The 15,099-nt window shown below is 37.0% G+C and overlaps 1 protein-coding gene across 17 annotated transcripts in view; it reads left to right on the forward strand.

The window, feature by feature from the left end:
• SOX5 (SRY-box transcription factor 5) overlaps positions 1 to 15,099 on the forward strand; it is a 999,607-nt gene that overhangs the window by 951,970 nt on the left and 32,538 nt on the right. For all 17 annotated transcript variants that reach the window (XM_047787389.1, XM_047787393.1, XM_047787388.1 and 14 more), the window contains one exon: positions 4,402 to 4,579. In XM_047787389.1, coding sequence (XP_047643345.1) covers positions 4,402 to 4,579 — 178 coding nt within the window. The remainder of the gene's footprint in view (positions 1 to 4,401; positions 4,580 to 15,099) is intronic.

Here is a 15,099-nt window from a genome sequence, read left to right on the forward strand (position 1 = left end):
ATACACTTATGATTTGAAAACCATATAAATGCAGTTTATATTAACTGTGTATCATTATTTTACAGTGTTTAAGTTTTTGTGGAATAACTGCTGCATTCATGATCACAATCGGTATTTCGTCAGTGCATCTAAGGTGATACGTGTCAAATCCTCTACCTAATTTACAGTTGATATGTGTGGGGGATTTTCATTGTCCACATTCATTAGGACCCCCGCAGTATTTCTAGTACTTTGATCACAAGCTGATGTTAAGTGAAATATTTTCTTTCCAACAAATCATAGTAGCTATTAAGTGGAACATGTCTGAACTGTACTTTTGTTTGGATTTCTCTTGTTTTGCATCCTATCCCAGGCAACTAAAATTAGATAATTCTTTATTAGGGGAAGTTATAATCATGAACAGATACCTAAACCTTGTATTTTGACATACAAAATAGTATTTATTCTCTTGCATATTACTTATGAATAATTATATTTCTGGCATATTAGACATGAATCCTTGGTATTTTTCTTAAAAGGATAGTGTAAGTTAACAAGTCTTTAGTATTACCAAAGAAATTTTCAATGCTATATGGTGTACAGAACAGAGAAGCATTCTAAAAATTACCAAAATAAGGTAACAATTTATGCTTTAACTTTTAAACTAATGTAGAAAGTACCAAATGTTTATATTATTCATTTTATTGCATGTGTACTGACCTTTATGTGGTTTATTATGTGATAGAATTATATGGTTAGGGCTGAATTCCAGAAATTACATTTCATCAACATCTTTTTAAATTTAAGTTTAAATTCGTCCTGTAAATGAAAAGAGTATTGTATGTTGGGTCCAAAAACCTGGATTTCATTAGAACTTTCTGAGTCTTAGTTTCCTTTCTGAAGTTATTAATTACTTCACAGTATTAAAGATTAAATAAATGATTTGAAATATGTATAAGGAGTTCTATAACTCCATAGAGAATAGCCTTCAGTTAGTTGAAATTTGCTTACCTTAGCTTACACATTAACTTAAGCTTAAATGAATGCCTTATAATTATCATATACAAATTTGGAGCTACGCAACCTCTACATAGGATTCTTCTTAACTGTTTCTTTGTGTATAAATGAAGTGAGTTTCAAAAATTTCAACTTGCAGCATCATTCAACAGTTGGACAAGTAATTAAAAGGGAATCACTTTCCTCACTACTTTACTGAATATTTGATAGAAATGCATCTTTTACAATGCCTTCTGGGCCTTGAAAGTTACCTGCATTCTTTTATGTATAAATTATTTATTTATAATTTTAAATGTATGTTTTATTTGTTAATATGGGTTAATCATGCTATGCTTTCACATATCTCCTAAAGAATAAGATATCGCAAATGAAAAGGAGAAAAAGCCCTACCTTTGGTTTTTATTGTGCATATTTATAATTATGAGAATTCATGCCATAAATAAATAGTCTACTTCCATTTTATAGTTAGGGTTTTTAAATTTTCATCTGGTTAAATGAAAAATAATTAATAGAAAATTGGAAACTACTGTAATTTTTGTATTCTTCATGAATAATAGGCATTTGGTATAATAACTCAGTAGTAAATTATTAAAAGAACCAAATTGTGAAATAATATCATGTAATGGGCCAAAATTATTTATACAGTTACCAATATAAGAATCAAGCATGCGAGTTCTTATTAATATACCATTAGCCTGGTCACACAGTGAAAGGGAATGAAAGGGCAATTTTGAATGACATTTCTATCAACTTTGGAACTGTCAACCTCTATTATGTCCTTGGGGCTTTGCACTTTTTGGCTTTCAGACATCTGTGCTGCCTTGAATGGAGGAGAATATTAAGATTTCCAGTGACTTGCTTACTCTAATAAATGCTTTGGGTAGTCATTTTTTAGTATGCGCATGTAATAGTTCTTAGTGCTCAAAGCTAAGCACTTGACGTTCACCCATCAGCACCCCCATGTCTGCATCATCCTCATGGATGCCACCTTTCTCCCAGTGCACACATATACTTTTTGCTCATGAATCTCTGCTGCAACTCTGGGAATATGTTCCTTCCTATCTGCACAGTAAAATGAAACAGCCACCTTTAATTTCTCCAGGTATCCTCCCAACACTTTCTCAAGAGTTGTGATGCTGTCAAAAAGTTTTCAGGTTAACATGATAAAAGCCAATAGTTTCATACAGAAAGTAGTAAGCAGGTACAACTTTCAATAGGGGAAGATGTGCCTAGAATATTTACAGCAGCATAGTAAACAGCTGCTAAGGCTCCTATATGGCAGCATATTTTGGCTGAATATCACAGAGAAAATCTGACTTCTAATCCTTAACCGGCCCATTCAGTGGTAGTTTATTATGCATATACATCTTTTCATTTATTATTATTAGTATGTGATGTGTTCTGATAAAATTTTAAAGATTGAGATAACTACATATTTTTAATGTTACCCTCTTATATTAAGGAAGGTTTTTAAAGGGTTTTGAAGCCAAATAAATAAAATTTTAACAGTGTCCCTTTATACTATATAAGCCAGTGTCTCTCAAATGTTAGCATACATCAGAATCACCTGGAAATGCTGATTAAAATGCAGGTAGGGAACCTACCTCCAAAGGTTCTAGTATAGAGAATTTGCCTTTCTAACAAAGTCACCAGGTGGTGCTGATGGTACCAGTTCAAGGACCGCATTTTGAGTAGTTCTCATCCACACACAAGAGTGTAGGGAAAGAAGACACAATATTCCAGGGGTCTGCCATCATATATAAGGATCAGGGCTGAACAGCTCAACTAACTGCTGAAAGATCTAGGAATAATTTTTGCCCTGTAGTTTTAAAAAGCTTAAGTAAACTTTTCAAAATTATATATTGAGCCAATCATGGAATTATCTTATTTTCCTTCCTTCCAAGATTCTGTGAATCCATATAAATTTGGTGTCATGGTCAATAATTTATTATTTATCCAACATGATCCCAGATGGTCATTTGAATTATCTCACAGATTTTTCAAATAACTATTATTTTCCCTGAAATAGAAAACAGAATTGAAAGAAAACGTTAAAGCAATTTTCCCTAGCCTGTTCATGGGTTTCTTAAGCGAAGCTAATCATGGAATCAAATAACAATGCATATTTTAAAAGTATCAACTTGAAATATTGTGCTATTTTTACCCTTTTTTGTAAAGTGATTTATATCAGTGTTTTGGGGTAAATATATACATAAAATTTTGTACACACTAATTAATGTTTCCCTGTCACCAAATCACACCGTTTGATTCTAAATTGTTTTGCTTTCAATAAGTTATCCTGCCACTACTGGTAGACATTTTACATTGTAAACTTATGAAGATGAAACAGGAGCTAAGTGGAAGCTGAATTTTTGTTCTATAATAATACCTATGTAAAATTGGATATAATATCAACAATAAAGTAAAAACAAATGACACAATATTCCAATTTGAGAGCACAGAAAAGGAATAACTTTTTCATTTTGCAATGAAAGAAAAGTAACATAAATTAACATTATCTTATTCTTGTGCTAGAAATTTTAGTGATAACTGTATCCATAAATTTTACATATAAGAGCTAATATATAAAGGTATAAAATAAATTGTAAACTGTGTGAACTTGACCTATTCAAGCATAGAGCAATTGGAAATCACCATAGGTGCTGAACTGACCATATGCAGATCTTCATACCACCATGTAGCATACTGTAAAGGAAAATCTAGAAGGCAAATCTAGATTTTAAAAAATGTAATGTTAATGTTTAGAACAGTGTTGCATATAAATAAATACTATATTAGTATAATGCTAATTGTGTTTATTTTCATTTTTAGATCAAACCCCAAAGTGTTTCTGTGAAACCTAGGAGAAAAGATTATTTTCTAAGAAAGTTAGAATGTTTTACTTCTTCTTTCTTCTTTTCCATATTTAATTTGGAGAGCAATTCTAATCAGAGGTACACACCATTTAACTCCTCCATTATGGATGTTCCAGGTACTCCACCTAAGCACCAGGGTCCAAAGATGCTTGGGATTCAGCACCTGTTCTTTGAAGGTTGAAAAAACCAATCTGCATCATAATTTTATACAAATTTTGCATTGTCTCTCAACAAAAGTGAATAGTACAGATATCTTTTTAAAGACTCTTTCTTACAGGTGACATCAGCTATATGCTATCTGGCTAGTTAAGTGCACGTGTACTTTTTCTTGTACAAAAGGTTTTTCATAATATGTAGTTGAAGGTGCCATTGTTGACAGCTAACCAAACACCGTAATGTTTAGACTGAATGTTAAGATCACTGATTGGTAGAGTATTTGATGGGAAATAACAGGCAGATACCTGTGTTTTTCTGGGCATTTTTAATCAGCCTTTCCTTATCACAGCTCATGTTCTAATGATCATTGCAGGATGAAGTGGCACAGCCACTGAACCTATCAGCTAAACCCAAGACCTCTGATGGCAAATCACCCACATCACCCACCTCTCCCCATATGCCAGCTCTGAGAATAAACAGTGGGGCAGGCCCCCTCAAAGCCTCTGTCCCAGCATCATTAGCTAGTCCATCAGCCAGAGTTAGCACAATAGGTAAGTTCTATTTCTTTTGTTCTTGCTGATTTTCTGTTTATGGCAATTGAATGAAATCATCTTTTAATGGCAAATCACGCATATCCTTTGCATGGCTTTATTTAGTTTCATAGGAGAGTTTCAATATGATGAACCTCATAGATCTGTTTTAAACATGCAATTAAAATTTATAACTGAAGCCCAACTTATAATGTCCCCCTTAAAAGCTAATTGATTTGGTTATGTTTGTTAATGTAACTGATGTTCTTAAGTTTATGAGAAAGAGACCTAACTGACTAATCACAGAAGAACAGTGGTTCCAGATTGTTATTGTTAGGTGACTTGCCTTTCAGTCACTGAAATTTGCTTCCATTTTTTGTGATACTGTACAAAGTATACATAAGGATGAAATACAGTCTGCCTGGATCAGCAGTCAACCATCAGGGTGTCAAGTTTTTTTCAGTTCCACACTGCTTGAGATGTGCTTGAACACAGCACAGTATTATAAAAAGTTGATCATTATTTCTCCGTAATTGTCATTTCAGTAGAGTAAGCAAACACTAGAAAGTGCTTCTGTAGGCTAACTTTTAAAAAAAACACCAATAATTTTTATTTTAGTAACACATAAATGAGACTGAAATGCTTATTTCATTGTTTACAATTTTCATACAGTTGCGAGGAGGCTAGCACAGACCAGCCTTCAAGGAGCTAGGGTTTAGTTTAGGGGAAAGTCATCTGTTTTGTAGCATCAATCAGCTTCAGGAGTGCTATTCCAGAGCACAGACAATAATCCTGTAGTCACAGAGAGGAGAGTGTTAGATTCCATGTGGGAAGGATCAAGGAAGCTGGGTTGGAAATAGGCTCATTCAAATGGAGCCTTGAAGAGATGCATCCCTAGGCATTTTAGACTGACAGACAAAATGCAGAGTAAAATAGCATGTTTTTGAGAAATGCACTGATTTGACTAGAATATAGAGTGAGTGTGTAGTGGAAAGTGCTCAGAGTTAAAACTGAAAGGGGCAGATGGAACCCGATTGGAAGCTATCCTAAGAAATATTTTACTTTTTCTCCAGACAACAATCTGATCAGAACTTTAAGAAGAGTGTTGACAGCCAAAAGAAATTGGAATCAAGGAAAGCATTGTTTTAGTGTAGGACAAGAGTAAGTTACACAAAATAGAAATAAGCAACGAGAAAGCACAGGAGACAATATGTTGAAGAGATATTATTAAAGAAGTATTGATGTAACATATCCACAACAGAATGTACCTGGTGAGGTTCACATTGGAGCCAGAGGAGTCTAGGATTTTGATTTATAAAATAGAAAGGATAGTGTCAGAGTTCCTGTTGTGGCTCAGTGATTATAAATCCGACTAGTATCCATGAGGGTGCGTGTTTACTCCTTGGCCTCACTCAGTGGGTTAAGTATCCGGCGTTGCCGTGAGCTGTGGTGGAGGTGCCAGATGTGACTTGGTTCCTGTACTGCCATGGCTGTAGCATAGGCTGGCAGCTGCAGCTCTGATCTGACCCCTAGTTTTGGGAACTTCCATATGCCACAGGTGAGGCCATTAAAAAAAAAGTGCCTCCCTTAACTGTGATAGAAAAGACCAGAGTGAAAGCAGGTTTAGAGGAAGACATAAATATAAAAATTTAATAAAAGTTGAATTTGAAACATCAGGAGCCATTTAGGTATAGAAGGTCGGGGGAAATCATTAATGGAAATCTGACATGTAAAAGGAGTACTAGATTTTAGACATGAAAATTATTCCTCAATGATGTTCTGAAAGCCAAGTGTATATGGTAAAAGAAGTAGAGTAAAGAATCATAGGGATTACTGCCATATTTGTTATCTCTTACTGTGTAACAAACTAAAATCTCACCAGCTTAAAACAGCCAACATTTATTATCGCATAGCTTCTGAGGTACAGGAGTCTAGAAGCAGCTTAGACTCTGGCTTAGAATCTCTCTTACAATTGCAGTCAAGAAGGAAGCCAGGGCCCAAGACAACTGGAGATGAACAGTCCTTTTCCAAGATGACTTGCATGGCTGTTGGCTGGAGAGCCCCTCCTCCCCACACCCCCCTGTCTTTGCTATGTGGGTTGTCCCATAGAGCTGCTCATAGCATGACTACTAACTTCCTCAGAATGAGGAGTCCAAGAGGAGGAGCAAAGAGAAGGCTAACAGTGCCTTTTATGATCTGATCTCCAAAGTCACACAAGTCAGTTCTGATTTATTCTTTTCATTGGAAGAGAATCTCTAAGCCACCCCAACTCAAGGAAAGGGGACTTAGGCTCCAACTCTGAAGGAAGGGATAGTAGAGTATCTTTGGACAGATTTTTAATGCACCATGCTTTTATTAGGGGGGAAACTGATAAAGAGCAAGTGAATGTCCTAGACTAAGAATGATAATAAGACAGTATCCCGCTTGCCTAGGACAAGTTAAAGTTTGAAAAAGGAGGAGTTATTTAATGGTGTCACATTCTGGAGAAAAGTTAAAGAACATTAAGAAGAAAAATCTTAAGATTGAGCTTGAGCTCATGGACAGGTAGACTGTAACAGAGAGGTTTTGTAGCATGATTTAGCAGAATTCCAATTCCAAAGATTTGAAGACCATTAGGACAGAAAGTACAGTTAATATATAGACCAGTCTTTTTGTAAGCCTGGTATTGAGAAGTGATTATGCTTTGATAAGGCTGAGTGGAGACAGGTTTTAGAATAGGAAACGTGTGTGTGTGTGTGTGTAAAGACAAGTTGGAGAGATATATAGATAGGAAAGAGTGCATGGGTGAGGATGGAGCAAGAAGAAATGAGAGGGAGTTCCCACTGTGGCTCAGAGGTAACATGAGGATGTTGAGTATCCATGAGGATGCTGGTTTGATCCCTGCCCTGCTCAGTGGGTTAAAGGATCTGGTGTTGCCATGAGCTGTGGCAAAGGTCACGGACACGGCTCAGATCCAGCATTGCTTGGCTGTGGTGTAGGCCGGTGGCTACAGCTCTGATTCAGCCCCTTGCCTGGGAACTTGCATATGCCACAGATGTGGCCCTAAAAAGCAAAAAAAAAAAAAAAAAAAAGAAGAAAAAAAAAAGAAGAAGAAATGAGAGAGGATTAACTTTGAAATAAGGAGAAATGCCCCTTTTTTCCTCAACCACTGAAGGTAATGACGGAAAAAGGGGTAAAGCTACAGAGAAATTATGGGATGGACAGAAAGAAAGCTGAAGGGAGTATATTTCAGACACTTCAATCTCCACAACATTGAATTCCAGATTACTTGCCAAGGGAAGTCAGTCTGGGCCAGTGGGGCAGCAGTGGGAAGAGAAACCATGAAAAATGAAGTTTTGAGAAGTCTGAAAATGGTTTGGGGCACATGTGTTCTCTTTATCATCTTGCACTGTTCTGTTATGATCTCTCAGTCTGCTCAACATCCTAAATGGACACCAAGATAAGATTTGCTTTCATGTCCTAAGCATGTAAAATAAAAAATGTTTTATTTGGCACAAATGATTCACTTCCATCATAGACATGAAGGCTCATAAATATCACAGTGTTGGTATATGAGCTACTTTCGTAATGTCACCAGGACTGGAATATTTAACTAAGGGAATAACTAATGTATTTGCATTTTTATCATGTGAGGATTTTTTACTTCAGCATTCCAAGGATTAAGTCTGACAAAATATTCTAGAAAGGCAAGGATGTATGTAATGACATTTATCATCTGAGTTTTTCCACTACTTAAACTTCTTATTTTTTTCCCCCTGAAAAGTCCCTTCACCACACATACATCCCTCATATTTTCCAAGGATTTGATGCCACTACAATTTACTTTTCTCTTTTCAGCAGATGCAGATGTTGAAAGCTGAAACTGTAATGAGTAATAATGTTGTTGGATAAAAGCTGTGAGCATTAATGGTGTTGTAAAGGTCACTCCTGAAAGAAGAATTAATGTGTTATGCCATTAATAAACCATGGAAAACTGTGAACCAAAAGATAACTTAAGTTATTGTTAATGACATGGGTTTCTTTGCTATATATCTGTTAGCTACAAGTATAGAAAGTGAGTTTTTGAGGTTGGTGACCGATATTAGAGTGTATTCTATAAGAATGCTTTTGATAGGGAATGCAAATGATAGGTAGCTCCAAAGAAAAAGGATCCTTAAAAAGCATGACTAGTTCAGAAAAATGATGGATAATTTTAGAATCTTTTGACCAGTCATTATCTTACCTGTATTGGCCTTTCCCACCTAGGCTATGCATGTGGGTAACCGTTAAAACTTTTTTTTGAGCATTTTTAATCTGTTTTCTCACTGCAGCTTAGTTTAGAATTATTGACCCTTAGCTAGGTAGAGCAGATATTCGTATCATATAGTTAGAACTTGTTATTTCACAGATAAGGAGCTGAAGCCTAAAGATTCTGAGTCCCTGTCACAGTGTAGACAGTCCTATGATTCTGCAGTTATTACCTCTGTTTTAATTTCAAGGAGACAAATATATATGGAGACCTAATTACTTGCCCATTCTCACAGCCAGTGGAGGCTGAGGCTTTCCAGTCAATCTCTGGATTCCAAGCTTTCTTTTTCGTTGTTGCCTGATGTTCCTCTCAGTCATCTCTTTAGCCTTTTCCCTGCTTCATCCCATAAATCAGTATTGAATATCTTCTCTATGCCATACATTTTGCCAAGTCTGGAGGATAAGCAGATCAAGGTCTTGAACTGAGGCTTTAGATACCTACAGTCTTTGTTCTGTCCTGTCTTTGGAAGATATTGGAACATATTACTCTTACCCTTCAATCCTCAGAGGCATTAACTCATGAAAATTAAGACTTTGCTGAGCAAATGTAGTACATACATATTGATTTAATAAAATGAGGGGACATATTTTCAAGTCCATTAATTTGGTATTTTATTTTGACAACTTGCTAATTTAAACTATGATGACATGAAGGTGAATTTTACTTTAATATTTCATTAACTTACATTTTTAATGAGAAATTTGTCCATGAGGTTAGGTAACTGAACAAGAATATTGTAATAGTTTCATAGAAAGCCTTTGGATTATCAGGAAGTCAGGGATATTATTTAACATCTGACAGTTAATATTTTCATAGCACTTTACAGTTTACAAATTGCTTTCACATTTATTATCTAATTCTCATGAGTTTGCACATATGAAGAAACCCTACATATCAGGGTGCCAAAAATTTGATGATGATAAGTGACCTCAAAAATAGAAAAAAAGTAATATCTGTTGAAAATAGCTTGAAACACATGTGCTCTTATTTTTACCTATAGCTGAAAAGTACTACGTAAAATGATTAAGTACAGTGTATAAGAATTTGCATTACCCTGAGAGCATCTATTAAATCTAGGAATTTTCATAAATCTGTGTCATATGTTTCAGGCTTCCAGTGATAATGATGACACAGATAACCAATGAACTTGGAATTATGAAGGTAGCTACTTTCAACCGAGAAATAGGCATTTGAACAACAGACCCTGCCACAAGCCAAAAGAATAAAAGCCTGAAAGAAAAAAATGCCCTCGAATAATTCATCGACTGGCATGAAAGACAGGCTTAGAAAAACAAATGACAATGTGACAGTAAAAGCATTTCCAGGGTTTTGCAGGAACATGGTGATGGAAATATTCATGTTGCCAAGGAGCGTGTCTGGGGTCTGTCAGGAAGGTCCTTCCAGAAGGGATAACATTTGAGTAAATTCCCAAACATGCCGGAAAGCAAGTATTTCGGTATGAGAGAAAATCGTGAGAGACAGAGGCGGGGGAAGGAGGAGGAAGGCTTGTCCTGGAACAGGAAATGGTTCTGTGCAGCTCAAGCACAGGACTCTTGGGAGACCAGCAGGAAATGACGCAGGAGGGATAAGCAGAGTTGATATCATGAGAGTTTTAGGCCATTTTAAAGTGTTTGGAATTTATCCCAGAATGATGTTTTTGGGGAAACATTAGAGAGTTTCTTGTCCCAGGGAAACACTGCACACTGTTGTTATCTCTTGAAGATTCATAATAAACATGAACATATTCAAGATTTTGAGAATTCGTGAAATGAAAGGTTTTTAACTTTTAGTATTTCCCACCCTCTTTTGAACGTGGAATTATTTGTTTCACAGAATATACAGATCTTCAACTAATGAACTACTCCTTTTTAAGTACTAGAGCAATAAGAGGTTTTTAATCAGGTAAAGTAATGTGATTCAAATTTTCTTCTTTTGAAATATTTTGGAATGCTTTATATGATGGTAGAGTAGGAGATAAGAGTCAAAAAGTGTAAGCTAAAACATAGGGAATCCATGGAGTTCCCATGGTGGCTCAGTGATAATGAACCCGACTAGTATACATGTTGACTCAGGTTTGATCCCTGGCCTCACTCACTGGGTTAAGGGTCCAGTGTTACCGTGAGCTGTGGTGTAGGTCTTGGTTGTAGCTCAGATCTGATGTTGCTGTGGCTGTGGTGTAGGCCAACAGCTGCAGCTCTGATTCGACCTCTAGCCTGGGAACTTCCATATGCCCCAAGTGTAGCCCTAAAAAGACAATAATAATAATAATAATAATAATAATAATAATAATAATAATAATAATGAAATATAGGGATTCCAGTAAGGGGGTTAAGGCATTAGACCAAACAAGATAGGGGGTGGCTTTAACAAAAGCAGGGGCCTGTGGGGATGGAGAAAAGCACATTTGAGAGCTGAGGAGCAGATGTCACTCCAGAGCTTGGTTGTCTTTTGTACTTATGTGGCAAAGGAGGTATCCAGTGGCTCCCAAGTGATTGGGTGGACAACTGGAAGGAGATATAGAGAGTAGAAAGAACAGATGGAGATGGTGGGAAGAAGATGAATTCTGTGTTGGACGTGCTGGATGGGACATTCAGGTCAACAAGCTTCGTAGGTAGATGTGTCTATCTGGAAGTCAGGAAGGGCTGGAAGCAGGCATCAGAGACTTTACAGTCCTTGGGGTCACCCCTTGGGTCTCAGGAGCATCCCTAAGGCCAATTGCGGTTTATTGGTTTGGAAGGTCACACAACATATGACTACAAACTAGGTCACTTAAAGCAAATTTATTTTCTCACTATTTGGAAGCTGGAAAAAAAATCCAAAGTTGGAATGTCAGCATGGTTAGTTCCCTCTGGAGGCTCTGAGGGAAGATCTGTTCTGTGCCTCCTGCTTGCTCCTAGTGGCTGCTGGCCATCCTTGGTGTTCCCTGGCTCAGCGATGCCTGACTCCAGTCTCTGCCTCCATGTGCACGTGACCTTCTACCCTGTGTCTCTGTGTGTCAAGTCTCCCTCTCCTTTCTCTTAGAAGAACACCAGTCATTGAATTAAGGTCCACCCAAAACCCAGGGAGATCTCATTTCAAGATCCTTAATTTAAACATCTGCAAAGACTCTCTGTCTAAATAAGATCACATTGACAGATACCAGGAAATAGCTTTTTGAGACAATTCAACCCATTACAAGTAGCTTACTGTTTTTCCTTCTGCCTTTCCTCTTTCCTTATGGAGCAGAAACTCTTTCTGTTTAGAGTTTATCCTAAGATTGGACTTTCCAGTTTGTCTATTTTTTTTTCTACCCCTGAAAATACATAACAGGGGTCTTTTTTTTTTTAATTCTGAGAATTTTGTTGGTAATGGATAAGAAGAAACACCAAGGCATAAAAACTGCATTTAGCAAGGTTACAGAATCTCACACATGTGTTACATTAATGAGTCCTAACCTGCAGGTCCCAAATTTCACTTGAGGTGCTCACTGGAAGCCATATTGACCTTTGCCCTCCCGTTTTCCTCCTAAGAGATCACCAAACCTTTCCTAAAGACACACTCTTCCTTCTGATCCTGTCTTAAGATGTGTTTGCTGCCTGACTGTATAATAAAGGCAGAATAAAATATACCCAATGATCATTTGGGGTCTTTTCAATTCTGATGGTGACTCCAATTTCACTGAATCTATCAACAGGAAATGCTTTCCCCTCACAGATTTTATCACAGTGATCAAAGCCGGGCAGCAAGACTACTAAGGATGAGCCTATGGGGAAAATGAAAGAGGAAAAAAAAAGAATTAACATTTTTTTACCGCCTCCTCAGGTGTACCAAGTGTTATCTATTCCTTCACATGTGTTATTTCATTTAATTCTTCAGTCAACCTTATGTTCATTTTACAGTTGAGAGAAATGGAAACAGTGAAATTAAGTGTTATAATTTGGGAAATATCTCACTTCCTATGAAGTAGAAACCCAGATCTATCTGAATCCAGTGCCCAAATTTTGCCTATTTCACTATGCCATTTGGTAAAGAAACTGACAGTTACTGAATAACTTTCATGGACCATTTCTAATGCTAAGACACCATGTTAACTAATTTAATCTTACAAAGTCATGTTTATCTAGTGAGGTGATTCTATTTAACCCATAAGACAAGTGAGATATAGAAAAGTAAAACAGTATGTACAATTTATATAGCTAGTAAGTAGCAAAGTTAGAGTTGTAATTCAGGCTTATCCAACTCCAAAAAAACATTTTTTCCCCCTGGTGACTAAAACCTTGGACCAAATCTAAGGAGCAAATTAAGAAAGGATCTCAGGCAAGAATATAAAGATGGAGGAGTCAGAGACAGGCATTCGGTGCTATGATGAAAAAGAAGGAAGTAGGGAGCTTCCATAACAAGGGGATTATCAGTGCTGTTTCTGCCAGGAATGGAAAGTGTCCCATGGATTTGGCATTTGAAAGAGCAAAGGGAGTGGAAATAAGATTGGAGCAGGAATGGAAGAATGAGGACGGGTTGGGGAGTGGGATAGGAATCTTTGAGAAGCTTGGATTGGAAGATAAAGAGGCAGGATTGGAAACAGAGGGCAACATAGAGTTGAGAAAGAGGCTTTATTTGCTTATTTCAGGAGAAGAATCTGAAGTACTTATAAGCTGAGGTAGTAGGATGATAGAGAAGTTCAAGTGGATGATGTGAAAGAGAATAACCGGGAGAGAGGTAAAGGAATCTAGAGAACAAGTTTAGGAGATTTGCCTTGAGTAAAAGTAGTGGCACTATTTTCAGTGAAACAGGGAGAAGCAGTGGGTATGGATGGAGACAAGATTTGAAGCCAGCTGGGGATACGAGTCGGTGTGAGGAAGGAAGGTGAGAGTGTGGCCTTACTGTTCTTTCTGAAATTGGAGGTGAGGCCAGTTACTGAGAGAGGGCATCAGCAAGACTGCGAAGTTGGTGACAGCGATGAGAGCAAAACATCAAGAACAAGCAAATAGTCCTGTTGTGATTCAATTCTGTGATATATAAATGGCTTTATGATTTAACAGAGCAGATACATGTTAGAATTCCATACAGCATATTAGCTAAAACTCAAGCCTCTAAAAGCAGGAATGTTGATTTTAAAGTGAATACCTATTTCCACCTGCACCCGAACACACACCTCACATTGGAAATAGCCCTTACAGAACATATGTATGTCTGTCAGTTACTCACCCCCGTCGTAATTTGCATCCTTTTTGCATCTATATTAATCATTTTCCTACAGAGTGTTATCTTGGCAGTGCCTAAAAAGCAAAAAGAATTCATACTTTTATTCAGTGCCATGTGCCAAACCATTTCAAATATATTTGTGCTCTGGAAAAGCTGAACAGACTACAAAAACGTGTGGTACCAGGTCGTCCAGAAACGGGGGTTAGAGGATAGGAAAATCAGGCCGATCCTTTTAAGATCTTTGTACTAAATGAATATATACCAAGACCATCACTGTAATTTAAAAGCTGCATTTCTTTCTAGAGTAGTAGTGTTCATGAAGAGCATGAGTTCAAGAATAATGTATTAGGAAGGTTGTTCAGGAGAAACAAGCCAGGATGTTGAGGATAATGTAAGGTTAAAAACAACCCTAATTTAAAGTAGGTGCGAACCCTAAAGGCCAGACCTAGGTCTGTGCAGTTATTGATGATTCGTATTGTATTCAGAATAAGCAAGGATGTTCTGCTTTTTGAATATGTTCCAATGAATTAAGCTCAGAAAAACAAAATCTACGGTAGCTCCCAAGGCCCCCCTTTCTCTCCCCTACCCTGGAACTTATCTTTCTGCCTCAAGGAGATCAGAGGATGGGGTTCAGTCTGTGCATAGTAAGGGGGGAAAGACACGGATCATTTAGACGCCCTCCGGCACTGAAGCACTGCGCTAATCTGACATCAGCCTCTTCAATAGAGATGTTTAAGCAGCAAGAAAGTATTCTCTGTTTTTTTGGCAATCAGCAGATCAGATAGAAGAGTCTAGCGGTACGATGAGGATGTGTAATCTGACGTGATTAGACAAGGCTCTTTAGTACCAGAGCATTCATAATTGAGACAAAGAAAGAGTATTAATAACACTTTCCTAACACGGCAGTTAGCCATTTTATATTTCCTTTCTTTAATCTTAGTGTTTTTCAACAAATCATGGGATTTAATAGCGTGTTTTGGCAGATTAGAGGATTTATGGCCCAGATGTTTTTTGTTCTAAAAATGGATTAGGGTGTAAAGTTTGCTGGAATCCATGGAACATGTTGAGGCAA

This window comes from Phacochoerus africanus, chromosome 7 (genome assembly GCF_016906955.1).
Source record: "Phacochoerus africanus isolate WHEZ1 chromosome 7, ROS_Pafr_v1, whole genome shotgun sequence".
NCBI classification, from domain to species: domain Eukaryota; kingdom Metazoa; phylum Chordata; class Mammalia; order Artiodactyla; family Suidae; genus Phacochoerus; species Phacochoerus africanus.